At 40.9% G+C, this 20,849-nt stretch overlaps 1 protein-coding gene across 4 annotated transcripts in view; it reads right to left on the reverse strand.

Moving 5' to 3' along the window:
- Nucleotides 1-1,098: 1,098 nt before the first annotated feature.
- OPCML (opioid binding protein/cell adhesion molecule like) overlaps nucleotides 1,099-20,849 on the reverse strand; it is a gene marked incomplete at both ends in the record, with an annotated part of 1,238,220 nt that continues 1,218,469 nt past the window's right edge. For 2 of the 4 annotated variants that reach the window (XM_080694965.1, XM_080694964.1), the window contains 5 exons: nucleotides 1,099-1,199; nucleotides 18,341-18,367; nucleotides 19,301-19,452; nucleotides 19,890-20,010; nucleotides 20,460-20,594. In XM_080694965.1, the coding sequence (XP_080551091.1) occupies nucleotides 1,099-1,199; nucleotides 18,341-18,367; nucleotides 19,301-19,452; nucleotides 19,890-20,010; nucleotides 20,460-20,594 (536 nt within the window). The remainder of the gene's footprint in view (nucleotides 1,200-18,340; nucleotides 18,368-19,300; nucleotides 19,453-19,889; nucleotides 20,011-20,459; nucleotides 20,595-20,849) is intronic. The other 2 variants (XM_080694966.1, XM_080694963.1) reach the window with 1 other exon arrangement.

Here is a 20,849-nt window from a genome sequence, read left to right on the forward strand (position 1 = left end):
CACATGTGAAGGTAATAGGCAATTTCAAAGATTCCAATGTCTGCTGACAGTAGAGGAGAAATGAATATCGTGGGATAGAAACAACATGAGTAGAGATTGATATGGTGATAAATTGATAGTGAGTAGCAGGGAGAGAAATAGAAAGAAGTGTTAGATAATTACATTGATAGATTGATAAAAAGAGTAGATAGATTGCTAGAAAGACAAGTGGGTAGATAATTGGACGGAGAGATAAATCAGACACGAGTAGATGGATAACTATATGATTACTTTGATAGATAGCTTGATAAAATCTAAACAATCAGCCATCTATTGATCATTTTTTATGAGTTGCACATAATTTTTATAAGAAAAGTTCTTGTCCTAATATACCACCCCCCTTTTTTGGTCATGTTTAGTTTTGAGTTGCATGCATAGACCCAAGCCTCTAATCTCTATAGCTAGCTGAAGAAATTAATAGGGCAAAGTGGCTAGATAAAATGAGGATATAATTTTTGTGTGTGTGCACATATATGCATATTTGGATATATTGAGATTACTTTCTAGAAAGAAGAGATGTGAAACCCAATGAACAATAATATGGCAGGAAGGATATGTACAATATAATCTTGAAAGTAATTAAAAGCTTAAAGGTATGAATAATAGGACACATGGCTGTAACTTGCTGTATGCCCATTATAGTTAAGCTATGTTTTCAAGGAGGTTATCACGAGGCACATTTATTTTTGCCCACATGGAACTTTTGTTTTGGTGTGTGTGTGTGTGTGTGTGTGTGTGTGTGTGTGTGTGTTTAAGATGGTTATAATGATGATGAGGAGAGAAGCAGAGAAAAAGAAAGGGCCAAGGCAGCAGGAGCATATTCCTTTTTTGGACACACCAATGAATGATTATCCTACACATAGTAGAACCCTGCCCGCCCCTCCCCCAACCCCACTCATCCCAATTGGAAAAAAAAATCAAAATTTAAAAACTAAACAAAAAAAAAAAATTAGGAGAACAGAAACAAAAAGAAGCCCAGACTGGTTTGCCCTCCGCAGTGTAGATTAAAGTCTGTGATATGAAGAAGCAGGCGTTGCTCAGAGGACCTATGATTTCTTATCAAAACTTGATGAAGAAGTGGGCAAAGAGAGTCCCTGAGAGCCAGAGACAAGCCAGCGCTCTAGAGGCCGAGTTTACACCATCAATGACTGCTCCAGGCCCTGTGTAGGGGAAAGAGAGACACACCCATTAGCATGTACCCACAGTATACTGTACTCTTCCCCTGACAAGCAAATATACAGACATGCTTCTCTGAGAGCATTCCCCCACTCACCCTTCCCCCCTCCCCACTCACCCTTCTGAGTCTGGAGAAATGGAAGAGGTACATTGGAAGGATTTGGGAATTTAAAGGGCCATGTCATTGGAATGCTCTGATCACTACCATTTGGTCTGAAAGAATACAGTTTGAAAAATAAATGGGAGGGAGGCTGAGGACAATTATTTAGGTCCATTAACCCAAAGGAAAGGGCAACAAACATGATTCCATGGTAAGATAAGGGTGATGATCCCTTCATAAGCAGTGCCTCTAACTGTCGTCTGTCCAAGGAGATGGAATCCAATATAGACAGGGATGATCAGAAAGAAAAAAGGGGAGGAGAAGGTCTAGAAGAGTGAGAAAAGGAGATATCCTGGGAACAATAGAAGTCTGTTGTGGATGTGGCTTACTTTGCCAGTATGTGTTTAGGTATTGTGGAGATTTTTCCTGAAGCTGCTGAGAAAGGATAAGTAATAATCCTCTGAAGCCTTAAGGGCCATTAATGGACTTATCCTAGCCATCAGTGGTGTCCCTTCTTTTCTTCCATAGCAACAAAGAAGACTCAGTGTTATAGTGTAAATGTAAATGGTCCCCTGATCTCATGCTGTGGAGATAGCCATGCTTGGAGAAGGGTCCCTGGGGGTGTGGCTTGGCACAGCTTGTGTGTTTGTGAGGGGTGGAATATCCTGGACCTGCCCAGGTGCAGAGTCTGGCTCTAAACTTCTCTCTGTGACTTTACTCTCTCCTCTCCTCTTCTCTTCTCTTCTCTTCTCTTCTCTTCTCTTCTCTTCTCTTCTCTTCTCTTCCCTTCCCTTCCCTTCCCTTCCCTTCCCTTCTCTTCTCTTTTCTACTCTCTCTCTCTCTCTCTCTCTCTCTCTCTCTCTCTCTCTCTCTGTTCCTCACCATCATGCTCTAAGAATTTATAGATTTCTCCCTTTACTTTTGTCTTTCTTCTTCCCTCCCTCTGGCCCTTTCCCACATCTCTAGTGAATCATTCCTCTTCTCCTGAGAAATAAGGCTACAGAATTATGAGCACTATTCCTTTATCCTCCTCTACTGTGCCACAGGAAGCCAGGCCACATGAGTGAGGACTATCCTACCCTTCCCTGGTTATAGGATGGATGGCCTAGCGCTTAACTCTGCCTCTGTGTTCTAACATCACCTTTATTTGCAAGCACTCAGCATCATAAGCAAGACCAATAGCTTGCAAAAAGGGTATATCCAGAGAAAGCAAAACTGAATATAGCCAAAGGATTCAAAATCATAGAGAGACATTTCTGTAATACTAGTGACAGGAAGAAGGAGATAAGGATAAGACAGCATGCCTCTTCTGTTGTCTCACACTAGGACTTTACTGTCTCTTTGAGAAGCAAATTGGCCTGCTAGAAAAAAAAAAAATCTTTAAAAAGGGGTGGCGTAGGGTCTCCCTGGACCAGACTCAAGTAATTTGGCTTGCCAGTCAACCTTATGGCATGGATCCAGGCCTTGACTAAGACAAGACCAACTCACACATTCTGCTTAGTGAAGTCCAGGTTTCTCATTTGAGCAGTGAGCAGACAATTAACTGTTCTAACTCAAAGATTTCAACATAGATAACTTTTCCCTCTGACTTAGAATATATACAGTGCTCACATAGACTGAAAAGTCATATGTACTCAATAGCTTGAAGTATGTCTCATGTTGCAGTGCATTTTTACTGTGGAGTATTCACAAACAAGAGCAGGGTTCACATTGTAGCTTATCATTACGGGCCCCATGGAGGGCCCACAAACATTTATGGAAATTTGCCTGATTTTGAGGCCTCCAGCAATGCCAGTACATATCCCAAGGGATAAAGGTGGTCTTTAGAATGTACTATGTTAAAAAAAAGCCTCGGTTAAACCTCAAGTTAATTTTCTATTTTGTCTTTTCCAAAAGATAAATGATGTAGGTCTTTTTAAAAAGCTTATAAAGTAGGCTCATATGCTTCGTTAAACATATCTTTCTAAATCTGGTACACACTTGTAATCCCAGTACTTGGGAGGCTAAGACATGAGGATTGCAGACTCAAAGCTAGCTCCAGCAACTTAGTGAGTTCCTTTACGAAAATAAAAAATAAAATATAGATGGGGGTGTAACTCAGAGGTAGAATGCCCCTGGCCTCAATCCCTAGTACCAAATGGAAAAAATAAGACACTTTCTATAAACAGATCAACAAACACACACACACACACACACACACACACACGCACACGCACACGCACATGCACACGCACATGCACAAACATACACAGTTGTCCCTCGATATCTGCCGAAGATTGTTTCACTACCTGACACAAATCCACAAATCCACAGATATACATGTTCCTTATATAAATGGCATAGTATTTCCATAGAACCCATATACATCCTGGATACTTTAAATCATCTCTAGATTACTTATAATACCTAATGTAATGTAAATGTTATGTAAATAGTTGCTATACTGAATTTTTTAGAGGAAAATTAGAATAAAAATGTCTGTACATGTTCAAAGCCAACACATATTTTTTTATTTATATTTGGTTGAATCCATGGATGCAGAACTCATGATATTGAGGAAAACATACATGTATACTTTTTTATTTTTATTTTTATTTACTTATTTTCTTTTGCAGGTCTGGGGATGGAACTCAGGAGCATTTGACCTCCGAGCTACAACCCCTGACCTATTTTTTATTCTTTATTTTGAAACCGGGTCTCACTAAGTTGCAGAAGGCCTCACTAAGTAGCTGAGGCTCTCCACAAACCGTGATCCTCCAGGTCTCAGCCTCCCGAATGCTGTGATTACAAGTGTGTGCCACCACGCCCAGCTACATGTATACTTTTTTAAAAGTAGCATTTATTTATGTATATATACATATATTTGTGTATATACAAAATATATTAGAGTAGTTGTATATATGTATGTGAATATATTTATTTGTCTAGTTTATTATGTTGATATTAATTTGAAAAAAATTAATTATTTGTTTTAATCTAAATAGATCTAGGTCTTTAGTACAGATATAATTTTATTATAGGTTCTGCCACTGGACTTAATTATTTCTGTGAATGTAATTATATCAGCACGAAGTTTGATATAGCTAAAGCAAAAAGAGAGAAGTACACAAGGAGAGCAAATCATAAAAGGATGAGGTGTGGAGCGAGAAGGTGGTGTAATCACAGAGAGAAATGAGTATTTCTGGTGGTGTGGGTAAGATGCTTGGTGCAGATCAAGTGAAGGGTTTACAGCCACATTCAGGTGCTGCTTAGTGTTCCAAAGAATGAAAACCATGAGGGTTACTTGGTTAATATGTAGGCTGCTCAGCTTTCTGAGGATGATGTTGATGATGATGTGTTGCTATTGTGCTTTCTACATTACAAACAGGATTCTATATGCCAAACATATTTTAACTTATTTTATCATCAAAACAACCCTATGAGATATAAACTTCTGTTACTTCCACTTTATAAATGGGAAAACTGAGGAAGAGAACAGATACCTTGCCTATGGTTACACAACTTGTACACTTAAAGATGAAACAGAACACATATCACAGTCTCCAGAGTCTGTGCCTTTGATTCTTATGACTTTATATCTTATCTATAGAAAATGGTCATTTGCATATATTTCCACAGCATCATGGAATAATAGAAACAATGAACTGAGAACACAATTACTCTCTGTGCTTTGCTGCCTCATAGCTGAGTGACATCTATTCTCTGGGCCTTGGTCCCCCCCCCCCTTGCAAAATCAGAAGTGGGCTTTGATAACCTGTAAAGTTCTTCCCCTATTAGATTTCTGAGTTATCATATAAATGGAGGCTCTACATCTGGCGCTAGAAGGGACAGCTGGTGAGCAGCCAGACGGCCATCTCCAGGTGGTACAAAATCATCACTACTCTGGCTTTTAGCACCACTGCATGGCCATCTCCTCCTGAGACAGCAGGAGGGCATGAAATACTCCTAGACCCTACAGTATCCATTTCTGGCCCCAATTTCTATGTAGCTCCAGGGAGTTGTTTTGTTCTTTAGCAGGTATGATGAGCACCTGCTTTGTAGTATCAGATAATATGGCAATTTCCTGCCAAAGTGCCTTTGGTCAATCAGTCTATGAGAAATGAGGGGCCTATTGCAGTCAGAGAATTAGTATAATCCACTCTGATGGAGATTAAAACCAGTATTGCTTTCCTCATGCAGATCCTGGACACATTTGAGATTTGGCATCTGGGCCAAACAGCAGGACAGTGGGGTTCTCAGGCTTTGTTCAGAGCAGGAAGACAGCAGCTGACATCTATGTACTGGTCTCTAGGTTGGAAGAATATGAGACAAAAAGCCATCAACAATGAACTGATGTTTTGATTGCATCTTGGCAGTAACTCTGTTTGACTGGAAATGAGAAAAAGGAAGCACCAGGTTTGTGTTTCTCCCATTGGGCTTCAATATGCTATCATAACGTTCCTCAAATAGGCAAAGGATTCTTTGTGTTTTAATTTAGGAAATGTGGTAGACTGTTGCTGTTTAATTAGGTATGGGTTCATGACCCCCGTGACCTTTCAAAACTTTCGTTTGACCACTTAGACTGCAATAGATTTTGCAAATGTTAATTTAGTGAATCTGCAGAACAATGGTCTATTTTATGCGAGAACATGAAATTGAAGAAACTCTTCACTCTGAGATAAGCAGTGGTAACAAATACTTGGACATCCATGTTCACAGTCAGATTCATATGTTTTTTTCCTACACTGTGGCTTCTTCATGTAACTGCCACATGGATTTCTCCAAGTACCCAAGTGTCAATCATAGTTTGGCAATAGAATGTCTCCTGAAGAGTTCAAGTATTGATGTGGAGAGCTGATGTAATTAAGTCATGAGGGTTGAAATTTCATCAGTGTAGAAATCTATGTGGATGAAAGAGATAGATCTCTTTGGGGATTTTTCCTGTGTCCTTGAATTTTCTTGCTTGCACTTTCTTGCTTCTAGTCTCCATAATGTGATATAAGAGAACTTGCATTCTTGTTCTCTCTCTATTTTCTGCCATTATGCCGTGAGTTTTACAGATGTACCCAAAATGACATGGACTAACCCCTTGAAAAATCTCAAATTGTGAGCAAATAAATCTTCCTTCCCCCAAGTTGTGGTAGTCAGTTGTTTTGGATTATAGCAGTGAGAATGATGAGCAGCTAAGTTGTTGTCAGCTTTAATTTTAAGAAATGTAATACAGAATTCAAATAGTGTTTTTTATCTTTTGGTTTTGTCTATGTGCTTTGTAGTTGAAAATGGGGAGAAAGATAATTGTATTAAGGATTTGGAAAAATGAGGCAGATTTTCATTCATGTGTTCTGCTCTAGAAAATTTATCATCAGAGGCCCCTGGGTAAAGGCCAGTGTTTGAAGAAAAGATGAGATTAAAATGTAGACTAAGGAACAGGGTACTTAGAAGCACATGTATGCAAAACAGTACTAGAAACTCTGGAAAGGTTTTCTGTGCATACTGCCTTCTAGACCACTCTGCCTTATCTCGGAGTCTCTAAACAATCTTTGTAGTAAAGTCACTGAAGAAATATAGGCACAACTAATCCTGGCAACTCTGTAGTTTAGACCAATTGAGGTTTAAATACTAACTATGTGGCTTGTCATTTATGTGCTTTTAGACAGGGTACTTTGTCTCTTGTTGAAAATGAAAGCAATAATACTAAATTTACAGCATTAAAAGTTGAAAATGGGCTTAGAATAGTGGCACACATCTTTGATCCCACTACTTGGGAGCCTGAAACAGGAGAATCGCAGGTTGGAATCAAGTTCCCTTCTATCATATTATGGAGACTAGAAGCAAGAAAGTACAAGCAACATAGAAAAACTGTTTCAAGACAAAAAAAGAAAATAGAAAGGGCTAGGGATATAGTATGGAGATAGAGTGCCTCTTGGTTCAATACCCAGTAACAAAATACATACATACATACATGCATAAATGAACTAATAAATTAAAAAATAACAGATTAAAGTGTTAATTTTTTGGTGGTACTGGGGTTCCTGGAAACCCCTTCTCTGGGCTACACTCCCATACCTATTTTATACTTTTTCTTAAATTTGGAAACAGGGTCTCTTTTTTATTTTTAAATTTTTTTTTTATCAGTGGAACATATTGAAAGTGGTATACATTTAGATTGTGCTTCATGCCCTTCCCCCTCCATTTCCCTTCCCCCCTCCCAATAGAGAGTGTCCAGGTTAACCATGTTATATTTATACTATTACACATATTTGGATGTAGCTCCTCCATTGAACAACCTCAGCTTTATTCCTCTCCTATCCTTCCAGTCAAGCTTTGCTGAGATTTCCCCTCCATCATCTGGAGTTCCTCTTAATTTTTTTTTGTTTTGTTTTGTTTGCTTGTTTATTTTTTTGTGGGTTTTTTTTTTTTTTGTGTGTGTGTGTATGTGTGTGTACTGGGGTTCCTGGAAAGCCTTCTACCTCTGGGCTACACACCCAGACCCATTGTTATATTTTTATTTGGAAACAGGGTCCCTTAAGCCATACACTCCCGGACTCATTGTTATATTTTTATTTGGAAATAGGGTCTCTTAAGCCAGTGAGGCTGACTTCGAACCTGCAGAGTCCACCTGTCTCTGCCTCCCAGGTGCAGGGATTACAAGTGTGCGCCACCATGCCTGGCGTGGAAACAGGGACTCTTAAGCCAGTGAGGCTGGCTTCAAACCTGCGTGATCCTCCTGTTTCCGCCTTCCAAGCGTGGGGATTACAAGTATGTGCCACCATGCCCAGCAGATTAAAGTGATTTGTATGGTGACTGGTACAAAGTAGTCATGTGACTGAGATAACAACTAGTATAAATTAGTGGCTCCTCTTCTCTGCTTCCTTTTCTTAATTGGAAATAATATTGGCTTATTTAGATCTTTTCCAAATATGATGAAATTGGGGTGAAATTTTGCCAGGGGAGGAAATAGAAAATAAAAATGGTTTAATGGCCAGAATGGCTCATACTGAGAGAGGCCTTCAACTATAGGCGCTTTAGACAATGAAGGGTACTGGGTAGGATGAGGGGAGAAGGCCAAACCAAGTTCCACATCAAAGTCCAAGGGCAAAAGGTCCCAGCAAGCGAAATGGACTTCTGGCTTGCTTGGGCAAAATCATCATATTTATTGGGTGTTTCCACATGCTAGGTTCTATTTGCAGACAAAAAGTTGTTCTAATCTCTACCTTTAAAGAGTTTATACTCCAGTAGGACCAAGCATAGACTCCATCCTAATTTAAATAAATATGCAGGAGACAAAATCTTTTTTTTTAAGTCCTTGCAGATTCTGGGAAGAAAGCCATTTAGAACACATAATCCCAAGTTCCTTTCATGTCAGAAGCATTCTGTTTGTTGGGTAATCTTAAAAAGTTAAATTTATAAGTTAGAGAGAACCTCATTTGAACTCTGGCTCTACTACCTACCAGCAAAAAGACCAGACAAATAGTAATGCTCTTTGAAATAGTTATTTAATGCTTAAGATGGGAAGGTGTACTTTTACCCACCTAATGGGGTTGCTCTGAGGTTGAGTTAAGATGGTGTTTCAAATCACCACATATACGATGAGTACATATAAGGTGAATTAGAACTGCAGCCATGTTTGGGGATCCCTAAAATAAGATGTTGTATGAGGATCCTTTTGAAATAGATATCTATAATCCTAGGTTCTCGAAGAGGGTCAAACAGTTAAAAGCAAACTTGGCCAAGGACAGTATAGGACTGTATCCCTTTTGTAGGCCCCAAGGTGGCTGCTAACCACAGAGGGAAGCTTCCCAGGAAAACCAGTTATTCTGAGGAAGTATATTCAGAAGTTTGATTCTTTCTCTGGGCAAATACCACATTTAAGAAAACCTGCCCTATTTGGGATTAACAATGACTCAATTTAACAAGAATGGCTACCACAAATATCAGGTTTCATTAAACTTTTTAAGGGATAAATTGACAGTGAGAACATGTAATTACGCCCTTTCTCATTATTCCAGCCCCTCCTCCTTCACCCTATTGAATGTTAAAAATTAATTGCTTCCTTCATGCTTGAAGCTGAGCATCTTTGAAAGTAAAGCTGAAATGAGGATACAAAGCCACAAAACAAACTGTGAGTGATAACAATGACTGCAACAAAATACCTTGGGGACACATATGCAGACAAAAAGGAGTTGGGTTTCAGCATGTAAAGAAAAGAGAGAGAAAAAGGCAGGCATAGTAGCTTGAGCCTGCCATTCTAATATTTGGGAGGCTGAGATAGGAAGAATGCAGGTTTGAGGGCAGCCTCAGGAATGTATTTATAAATTATTTAATTAATAACTAAAAATGTTGGGGTGTATCTCAGAGATAGAATGTCTCTGGGTTCAGTCCCTAATATCCCCTTTATCAAAAATCAGAGAGATGGAAATGATAGGAGAGAGAAATTCCAGAAGGGCCCAGATGGCCTAAAAGTCAACTGATATATGCACTGGGGGCCAAAGAAGTACTGTATGTCCAGGCTTGAAGCTTAGCAGAGGTAATAAAAATAATTTAAAGATATATAAAACCTACTTTTAAGAAGCTATTCAGTTTGGTAACTTAAATATACTAAAAATTAGGATTTTAAGAAGGAAGTTTAGTTGAGGAATTAAGATAGAATTAATCTATGCCCCATGCCTACAAAATAGAAACTAGAATCACAAGCCTGGGCTGATACTGAGCATTTGCTCCTGAGCTCAGGATGTGGCTCCTTCTTCATCATTTTGAGTGGCAGGTATTGACACTACAATATCCAGATGTAGCACAAAGCTCCCAGCACACACACACACACACACACACACACACACACACACACACACACACACACACTTCCTGATGACATTCTGCCTTGTGAGAGATTGAGAAGCTTAAAATTTTTGCACGCCCTACAAGTGCTGAAGGTATTGGAATGTGTTGCGGTTTTTTTCTTTCTGGATTGAAGGAAAATGCAGTATTCTTTAGTTTACTTTAGACCAAATAACTATAATTCTACTAAAGTAGCAGGTGGGAAAGTGATCACATGGAAAAAGAAAAGAAGAAAACAAAATCACTTGCAAGTTGAATTTGTTGATAGCACAGTGAGATCAATGAGCTATTTGAAATCTAAGAAGATACAGTTTTGTTCTGAAATTTGGATAGGTTTTATAAGTTTGATTATAAACTGTGTGACCTTCCTAATAAGAAACCAAAGGATAATGATGTTCTTGGTGATTAAAAGAGAAGCCAGGAAATCTAATTAGAGGATATATGTGTTATACTTGTTGGTGAAACATAAACCTATTTTCAGCAACATTGGCTGATGAAGGTGCATAGTTTCCCTTCAAGAAGAACTTTCCCTCCATTGTCTTTGATTACAGAGGAAAATGTGGCACTGTGTTGTTTTACAAGTGAGATTAACCGGGTATTGCTGCAAAAGGAAGGCAGGCAGATAAAAAGGAAGAAAAAAAAAGTCAGCCATCTTTACTTTTTTCTCTTTAAGGCTCCCTGTTTTCTGCTTACCACAAAGACAAAAGCTTAACATGTTAGTATCAGAAGTTGATTCAAATCTGAAAGCTCATCACAAACCTGAAAGAGACAAGACTTTGTCGAAGCTGAGTCTGTGCTGACATCAGCATACCCCGGAAGCTCAGTGTGAAAGTCTAAATGCTTAGGCTAATAGCCAGATGTCAATGATTCACATGGAGAAGGGTGGGGGTGCCAGCCGATGACAAGGAGTCTCATCAGGAATGAAATGTGAAATGTCTGCATTTTTTTCTAATATGTTGACATTTTGCAGGTTGGGGAAAATACAAATGATTACGCTGCTGTCATCAGCCAGAAGCAATGGTATTTCTCTCTGACTCATTCTTTCCCACCTGGATTTAAATTGTGGATTTGGAAAATAAAAAAAAAAATACACATTATCAGAAGGAAATGGACAAATTTGTGCAGCCTTTGACATCTTCTCAAACAGTAAACTGGAATGTTTCATACAGTCTCTCTCATCAAGAAGACCTTGGAAGAGACCCTTAAATTTCAAATTAGAATTGGGACATATAAAGGCCGAGATGCAAAGGAAAGTCAGAGAAATAGTGGTTTGTCTTCCCTGGTGGGAAGAAGACTGCAAGTCCTTTAAAGTATTTGGCTTTTCTTTGGTTAGTCAAGAGATTCGAATGCACAGCGTCTGTAACTGATGCCCCCATTGACTGGAAGATTTATTTATTAATTCAACTATCATTTACCGGGCAACAACCATTGCAAGATATAGTGCTATATCCACTAGATGCAGAAACAAATACAAACAAAATATAAGCCTCAGGGCAAGCCATCACAATAGCCCAAATGATGAAGGATTGATTCTTCCGTGGAGCTCAGAAACACGCCTCAGATGAACTGCCATTAGTAGAGCCTTGAAGAATAAGTATGCTTTAATCAGTCAGAGGCGAAGGTAAAGCCTATGTATGTGACCCTCCAGCACAGTGGAAGAGGTAGATACATAAGGATGAGAATGAAACATGGGATTTAGATCAGACATCAAAACCTGGTATTGACACTCCTATGGCAGAATTCCCCATCTGGGGAGATTCTCTCAAGCATTTAAATTCCCTGAGCTCTAGGCTCCTCTTCTGTAAAATGGAGTAATAACAATTCTATCTCAAAGGATTCTTAGGTATCAATGGCTATGTGTGGCTGACATTTAATAGCTAGGAGCTAATTCTTTATTCCTCACCAAGTCATCTTTCAGATTATATTTTAACGGTCAAAAACTCTGTTCCTCTTTGCACCTTAATCCTTGAAATAATTCCTGGCATATAGTTGGCACTAAGTTTGTTGACTGGATGGATGAAAAAATGGATAGGGAGTGGAGTCACCTTTATCAAAGCTGTGTAATGGGACCTGGGGCACAGTGGACCCAGCCCGGTGGGTGCATGGAAGGTAGTGGGGGTGGATACTCGAAGCTGGAAGGGCAGGCTGACCTCAGAGTGCATGCATTTTTAATGTTATACTTTTCTGTTTGGCAGTTTTTAGCCACTGAAATGACAAAGTCTACTCTGAGGCTTGGAAATGTCACTTGGTTCTGCGGTAACAACCAGACTGGAGATGGATTAGCAGAGAAGAGAGAGCCCAGGAGAAATCATGACTGTTTAGGTGAGGAAAGAGTGGAAGTCAGAGGGAAGGCTGAGGTCTACTTGCTAAGAGTTGCTGGCTAACAGAGTCAAATGTGAGGGTAAGAGTTCTAGTGAGAGTGTAGGCACAGAGTGTCATACATTGAAGAAGAGAGGTCCTGTGGGTAAAAGCCTGAATTTGGAATTCCCATGGGAATTAGGGTAGGTAATGTGGCGTGTTGCTCAGCATTCAGAAGACTGCTAAAGGTCCAGATCTGGAAGTTATCAGGTTATTGCTCAGAGACTACCAAACTTACATGTGCGTAAGATTCTCTTAGAGAGCTTGCCTGAAAAGCACATTTTCGGAGCCATTCATAAAGAGTTCGATTAAGTGGTTGTGGAGCAAGGCTCACAAATCTGCATTTCTAAAGCACCCAACGTAAAGCCAATGCAGACCAAGAAATTCTTTTAAGGTGCTTGAGGATGCATAAGACCCCTTCATCTCTCACTGTAATCTTCCCCTGGGCTGACTCATGACACATGCACAGAGGAGCTAGGAGAAGCCTGAGATAGGTACAAGGAAGGTCATCTACTTACTGTTTATCACAGAAATGCCAGAAGGATATCAGGAGTCAGTCAGGAACTGAGAGGAAATAAGGTATTAGGAGGGAAAGAGGTCCTGATTGACTGAGGTGAATGGGCCTTGCAGAAGTAGAAAATGCTTTCTCTCCCTCTGAATTTTGGAGGTGATAGTAGGATGGGAAGACAGGGTGCATGAAGAGCATTCCAAAGAAAAAGCCTCAGGTTCCTTGTCTACACTCTTCGCATCTTACCTGGAGCCACCCGGAGAGAGATGTGGTGGTTAGGACACCTGAATCAAGGAAAGGAAGGAGGAGATGAAAGCTGGAGTATATGTGTGTGGAAGAGAGAGTGTGAACGGGGGCTGATGAGCACTTCACCCACAGGGCTTGGTGGAGTGGACTTGGAGGCGAGCTGGCTGACCCGGTTTCTAGGTAAAACGAAACCACTTTGGAGATGCTATCTGATATGCATATCTATGCTGGAGAAGCAACCATTAGGACTAGAAAACAACCGTTCCGTCCTCAGGTCTTCTTGGAGCTCCTTGGGTGGCAGGCAGGCATAGCTGCTCTGAGGGTGCTGATACTTTGCCTGGGGAACACTCAGAGCCTAGGTGCTGCACTGGCTGGAGTGTTTTAACATGATTTTTTGCAATGGCATGATTTATTTGAATTGTCCCTGTGCCTGATATTTAACTCTTAATGTAACTAATTTATGCCGCTACAATTTCACAGATAAAATGTGAGAAACCTCTTTCTGCAGAGTCTCCACTCCTCTTTGGCTTTATGTGCATTCTTTCTCTGTCCCTCTCCCCTGCCAGCTCCAGTAATCCAGGCATTTACATGCCTCATTAAGCACATCCCACTCTTTGCAGGGCCAACATAATCAAGTCCAGACTCTTCTTTGCACTCTAAGGACAGAGGGATAGGGTCTCTTACTTGACACCCAGTGGAGTCACAGTAGAGTGGCATGTGAAGAAAGAGTGAGTGATTTGTTGGCAGCAGCCAACAAGTTCAGCCTGGCCATCCCATGCTGCTTATAGACCTGGCAAGACTTCAAGGTGCCAGGGTTCCAGGTGGCTTTTCCAATGGCTTCATCCACTCAGTAATGCTTATGAATACTTGGAGCAAGCTGCTTTTCCATAGTGCAGCATGCTATCCCGCCACATCCAAGGTTACAAACCAGATGGTAGCTTTGGATATCAGCTACTTATCCTGTATCCTCATTATTTACCAAATTCTGAATAGAGATTTTGTTTGTGTTTCTTTTTTGGTACTGGGGGTGGATCCCTGGGTATTGCACATGCAAGGCAAACGCTTTACCACTGAGCTGCATCCCAACTCTGAATGTAGACTGAAAGAAATAGGTAAGCCGAGTGCTCTTGTTTCTGCTGTGAATGTATGTCACAGACAACTGAGGGACAGAACAGCATGATAGCTTGTCTGTAACAGAGTTCTCCTAGTCACTGGCACTTGCCTCTGTATATTTTGATTTTCTGTAACCTGCAGTTGCCTGGGGTGGAGGAAAGTGGGTGTCTCACAGGCTGCTGGAGTTGGAGCTCAACTTAGATGACATCTCTGCCTCTGCGGCTCTGTGCCAGGAAGGCAACTGATCTGATGAGGAAAACATGCTTCACACTGATGCAGATGCTGACTGGTCTTTGCTGATAACCTGCCTACTATGCTAATTTACACTTTTCCTAGTCATTTCCTGTTTCAACCCACTCACCAACCCATTGTCTCCACAATCTTGTCTTTTTGCATTCTTTTGATATTGTTTTCATCCCATTTTTCTTTGTTCTTACATGTAGGTGTAGAAATAAGTAAAAGGTGTTTTGCCAGGGCCGGGCGTGGTGGTGCACGCTTGTAATCCCCGTGCTTGGGAGGTGGAGACAGGAGGATCGCACCGGTTCGAAGCCAGCCGTGCTGGCTTAAGAGACCCTGTTTCAAAAATATAAAGTAGGTCTGGGAGTGTATCCCGGAGGTAGAAGGGCTTCCAGGAACCCCAGTACCACCAAAAAAAAAAAAAAAAGAAAAGAAAAATGAAAGAAAGAGGTATCTGCCAAGTTAAGTGTTGGGATGTCAGGAGCAGAGTTAAAGGGGGCTCTGGAAACAACAGACTTATAGCTGTGAGGATTAATACAAATGGGGAATGGTGTGTGTGTATTTGGTAAATATGAGTATATGGGTTTTAAATGTAAAGCATGTTCTTTAATTGAATGGGTTCTGGGGTAGATAAGTGAGGAAAGAATTTGACACAGGAACTAGGTATTAGCAGGTGAGTTATTCAAGTGAGGTTCCATTAAGATTACCTGCCATATCCATGATCGATTGGCAAGTATTTTGAATTGGATGGAAATAGTAGTGAAGAGCTCAGGTACTGGCAACAGAGTATATAGATCCAAATCACAGTTCATGTGTGATTTGAGTCACCTGTCTAACTTCTTAATTTCTTTACATGTACATATATAAGCACTTACTTCATTGACTCATGTAAGATATAATATGTAAAATATACAGTATTTTGGCATTTAACATAGGAAGGGGCTTATGGTTATCATCAGCCATAAGTATGAGATACTGAGCTTTAGAAAGAGCAGTCATGGACCAAATTTACATCACTACTCTGATCTGTTGCTCAATCTACTCACATTCAGTCTTACTGTCAGAAAATTAGGTTGCATGAGATATCTCACCCAAAAGGCTCCAGAAATAGCAAGGCCCATGAAGACTGACTTTCTCAAAGCTATTCAGTCCGTGATGAACAGTACAGTCTGAATTAATAGAACCTCTCAGACCTGTCACATCTCAATTCCTACAGCTCGATTTTAAGCTTCACCAACAGAACCTTTTGATATCTGCATAGACCCACGCATTCATTCAGCTACAAAACCTTCCTGACCTACTGATCCATATGCATCTCCAAGTAAGGATCTAAGGATCAAGCCAGACATGGTACCTGTGTTCATGAAGCTTGCATTTTATTGGGGAAGAAAGACTTAAATCAGGCAAAATAACTTACACCAAAGCAAAATTGCCATTGGAAGGTAAATTCTATAGTAACAAGGAGTCTATTGTATCTCTCCTGTGTCCTTATCACTTGGAACAGAGCCTTCTCCTGGCAGGATATGAACACATATTTGTTGGAGGAATGTTGAGTAGTACACAGTGTGAGTGCAGCAGTAGGAATTAGGGTAGAGAGGGTGTGTGCTGGGGAGCTGATCTCAGAGAGGTCAGGGAAGGCTTTCTTCAAGAAAGATGATGGTAAGTGTAACCTAACTGGGGAGATTGAGATCAGATGAATTACAGAGATTAAAGTTCAAAGGAGACTTTAGTGGAGAAAAAGAAGGTGTCTACCTGCACCATAATTCTGGCAGGTGTGTAAACTGAAGTAAAAATGAGATGGGCCCTGTCAGAGAAAGAGCTAGTGGGTACTGAGATAAATCAGTGTCCATCATGTATAAAAGAATTTTCAGTTAGTCACATCACTTGTATGAATATTATTCTATTGGCAATTCAGATACACTCAGCAGGCCAGGGAAACATTGTCCCAGTTTCAACTCAGTAAACTGAAGCCTGAGTGTTGTCAGAATCACACATCTAAACCCATTTATGGATACCACTATTTAATCCTCTCAAAGGTGTTTTGAGGCAGGTATTAAAATCTTGATAGCATATGAGAAAAGGAAGGCTCTATAGTTTATATGACTGACATGTGGCTACATTGGGATGTGAATCACTGTCTTTACTATAAACTGAATTGTGCCCTACAGTTCTTGATGCTGAACCTCTAACCTTCAGTGTGACTGTACTTGGAGACAGAGCCTGTGAGAAAATAGGCTCAGGTTAAAGGAGATCACAGGGGTGGGGCTGTGATCCAACACTATTAGTGGCCTTTTAAGAAGGGACACTAGTGAATTTTCTCTCTTGCTCCCCATGAGAACTCAGAGGAAAAGCTTTGTGAGGACACAGCAGTATAGGATCCCAGGAGAAGGCCCCCACTAAAACTGAGCTATCTGATCCTGTATCTTGGACTTCTAGCCTCCAGAATGGTAAGGAAATAGAGGTATGTCACTTACGCTACCTGATCAGTGGCATTCTGTTATAGCAGCCTGGGAAGATTAATATAGTTTTAGTGTACCTGGCCTCTGTTATTCTCTATGGCACACCTCTTTACTTAGCTAATGGCAGAGAGGGACGAGAACTCAAGTTATCTGGTTGTCACTCCTAGGCCCTTCTGTTAACCTATTTTCTGCTACTGGCAATCCTATTAACTGAAGGAGTAAGTGAAGGTCAGAGGCAGAAAAGCATACTGCCCATTCCCTCCCGTGGTATCAAAACTAAGTGATGGGCATGGTCAACAAGGCTCTGGGGGGCTCTGTCTGTGATTGCCATGGATCCAGAGCTGGGAAAATAGCAGTTGCAGAGTTGATTCTAGGTCTCAAAAATTCAAAAGTTATCACTTGACATGTGACCAAGTTTGACTCTTAGAAAAGTAGGGCTGTGAGTCTTTCACCTCTGAAAGTGGAGTACCAGCTGTTGAATTCTAATGTATAAGTGAGAAGTGAGTCTCTCTCTCTCTCTCTCTCTCTCTCTCTCTCTCTCTCTCTCTCTCTCTCTCACACACACACACACACACACACACACACACACACACACACACAGAGTTAAATCACTGAGTGAATATTCCAGTACTTAATGAAGAAGCCTGGTTCTGCATCTCATCTGGTGCCTGTCCATTAGCTATGTGTTCTTCAGTCTTCTGTGTTGCCCAAGCTCTTAGGCCATCCTCTTACTTATCTGTAAAATGTAGTTAATAATCTGTCCTGCACAGCATAAATACAAGGCCTGTAAACCAGTAGATATTTGGTAAAAAGTAGATATCATAACCCCAAGTGCTTCTATCTTAAAATAAAGTCCTCAGAACCAAGTCAGTATCCCTCTTTGCCTTGAGCTCAAAGAATGAAACATTCATACTAGGGTTATTTCTCCTTAGAGACAGCCATATAATAATCCATTTGGTCTCTGGGCACAGTTCTTCTTGGTGTTGCTGTGCTCAGGAATAGCAAAAATAATCATCCTTGTTAGAGTCAGCCAAGAGGAAGTTTATTATTTGGGGGGCTCAAACCTCTTCCCCTGAGATCTGTAATGATATTTCATTACTGCATGTGTGACAGCCATCATATTCTACATGCTTGTTATCCAAACTGTGCAAACCAAACCCCTTGAAGTCTATCCACTATGGAAAAGTGCACCAGGGAGGGGAGCAGGCAAGCCTATCTTTGAAGAAGGCTTAAATACAAAAGCATAGGCATTCAGGCAGGCAGAGGAAGGAAGGAACATGCTGTACCCACCTGCCACTGCTGATGAGGGGCTTATTTCTAAGACACACACAGCACAATGCACACACAATGCAGAGAGAAAACAAAAGACATAGATCACACATTTCAGATGGTTGGTGGACAAAGTTTAGTTAATGTCAGTGTTGAAAGCTTGTTTGGGTCTGAGGTGTACATGAAAAAATAAGGATCCCTTTGCATCCTATGCATTGGATCCTCCCCCTAACCAAACCTTGGCAAATAAACACATACATACACACACAAAATTTCACAAATAAGCCGGCCCTGGCCCCTGGTGTGAAATGTTGCATGAAAATATGAAAGCAGTAATATGGGAAGATGGAGTGAAGGAGGAGATAGATCTTCCAAGGAGGCCAATCATGGCTCCTGAGAACTAGTTGGAGGTGCCTCCACCAAATGGGAGCTATGACTTCAGAAAATCTTCTCATGTTCAGGTTGTGAACAGAACAGTCATCTGGCGAGGGCCCAGACTCTGCTCCATTGGCCAGCAGTGAATGAGAACATGGAATGGCAATCAGCATGAGAATCATGATGGCAAAAGTTGATTTAGTTTAACCCTGCAAATGCAACTCCAGAAATCTGACTGCAGAAGGTACTCTCATCTTAAAATTGCATTTAGGTCATTCCCAAAGACCTTGTGAAGGTACTATAATCAAACTGTCCCATAGTTCTATTTTCCTATGAATTCCTCATTCAAGGTGATTCAAAATTCAGTGTACATTTTTTTTTGGGGGTCAGGGGCAAACATTGCCTTTCAATGACCAGGAACATTAACTTGCAAACACCATGATACCTCATGGCAAGGGAATGACAAGGAAGAGTGGTTCTTATCTGAGAGTGACAGTTTGAGCACGATGGATGGGCACAGGCCAAGTAGATTGTGTCTCCCTCCCTCCAGAGTTCTCCAAATGCCCCCTCGTGGAGAAGCACTGTATCCAGCTGTCCTGCACTCACCATACAGCGTGATACTGGCATTGGTGTTCCCAAGCTTGTTTGTAGCCACACAAGTATAGTTTCCATAATCCTTCTCTGAGACATTGAAAAAAGTCAGAGTGGACATGTGGCCTTTGTTCTCAATTCTCACTCCATCCAGGCCAGTGGCTAACCTGTAACAAGAGAAGGCACTGCTGGTCTGGTCCTGCACATGGATGCCAGCAGCAGACAGAAGACACTGAGAGAATGCAAAGATCTCAGATTAATTATGCAAAAATTCTTTCTTCCTCTAAACCCTTTACTCTAACTAAGCCAGTCCCTCCAACACAACCCTTAAGTACTACAGCCTTCACCAAGGCAATAAAAGGATAGACGTGTGCAAAAGACTAAACTTGATGGCTTTGAGTCATTACACCCTTCCATGTGTTTGATCTCGGATTCTTTTAAAGATGGTTGATTCATTTTATGGACTTCCCAGCTTTCCCCTTTTATAAAGAACACTGTAACAAATTTTTGTGTTGCCTCATCTATCCCTGCACATTGTCATCTTCCTCCCCGTGAGATGGCCCCATCAGGGCTGCTTTGGAGCTTCCCTGGTGCCTTGAGATACCTGGTGTCTTCCTTGAACCACTGGAATTCAGCCATGGGGACTGCAGAGGCTTCACAGCTCAAGATGCCCTTCTGACCAACTGAAACGCCAGTGTTCTTGGCTTTTGAGATATAGGGAGGGTCTGTGGTATAAAGTGAGCAAGAAAACAAAGAAACAAAAACCATATAGGGTGATTCCACAAAAGAAATGAATGGTGCACCCAGCCACTTGCTATGTCTTGTGACACTTCTCTCTCTCTCCTTCCCTCCCAGTAAATTAACTATTTAAAATATAACTTTTTTCCTGAAGATACTGCATTTATGCTATCATCTCATTCAGGTTTCAGCCAAATTCTAAGTTATCAGATGTTCTCACTAGCTGAAACCTCTAACGGTCCCAAGAAAAATCTAGAGACAAAAGCCAATGGAGGCAGGGATGGGATGGGGCAAAGTTCCCTGATAGAATCCTTTCCTGTCACAGGCAGGCACTTGAGGGTAGGTCTTTTAGACAACGCCATTGGCACTACTGGCTTGTCCCTCGATCTCTCTGCCCTCCTTTAACCTGGAACTCCTGGGCAGTGGGTCAACTCACAGTTTACAGTGATTTTTACTTTCCGCACATCGGGTGCGGCCACATCATTCAAGGCGCTGCATTCATACTCCCCAGACTGGTCACGCTTAATGTCAGAGATCTCCAGGTATTCATCCTCGCTCACAAAGCCCTGGCCTTCAAGGAGAAAAAAATAGACAGAAAAACAACAGGGAAACTGTTAAACCAGGGGCGGAACCATATTCACATCTAGAAGTTGTATATAGAATAGGAAAGGCCAGAATAATAGAGTTTGAACATCAAGTCAAAAATATAGGGCACTAGGAAAAAAGAAATTCTTTGAGTCACAGGCTGTTTTCAGCTCAGTCACTTTACTTGTTGCTGCACATTTAAAAAGAAAGGAATATCCAATATGTTTCTTAAATGACTTCT

Source organism: Muscardinus avellanarius, assembly GCF_963383645.1.
Source record: "Muscardinus avellanarius genome assembly, chromosome: 1".
NCBI classification, from domain to species: domain Eukaryota; kingdom Metazoa; phylum Chordata; class Mammalia; order Rodentia; family Gliridae; genus Muscardinus; species Muscardinus avellanarius.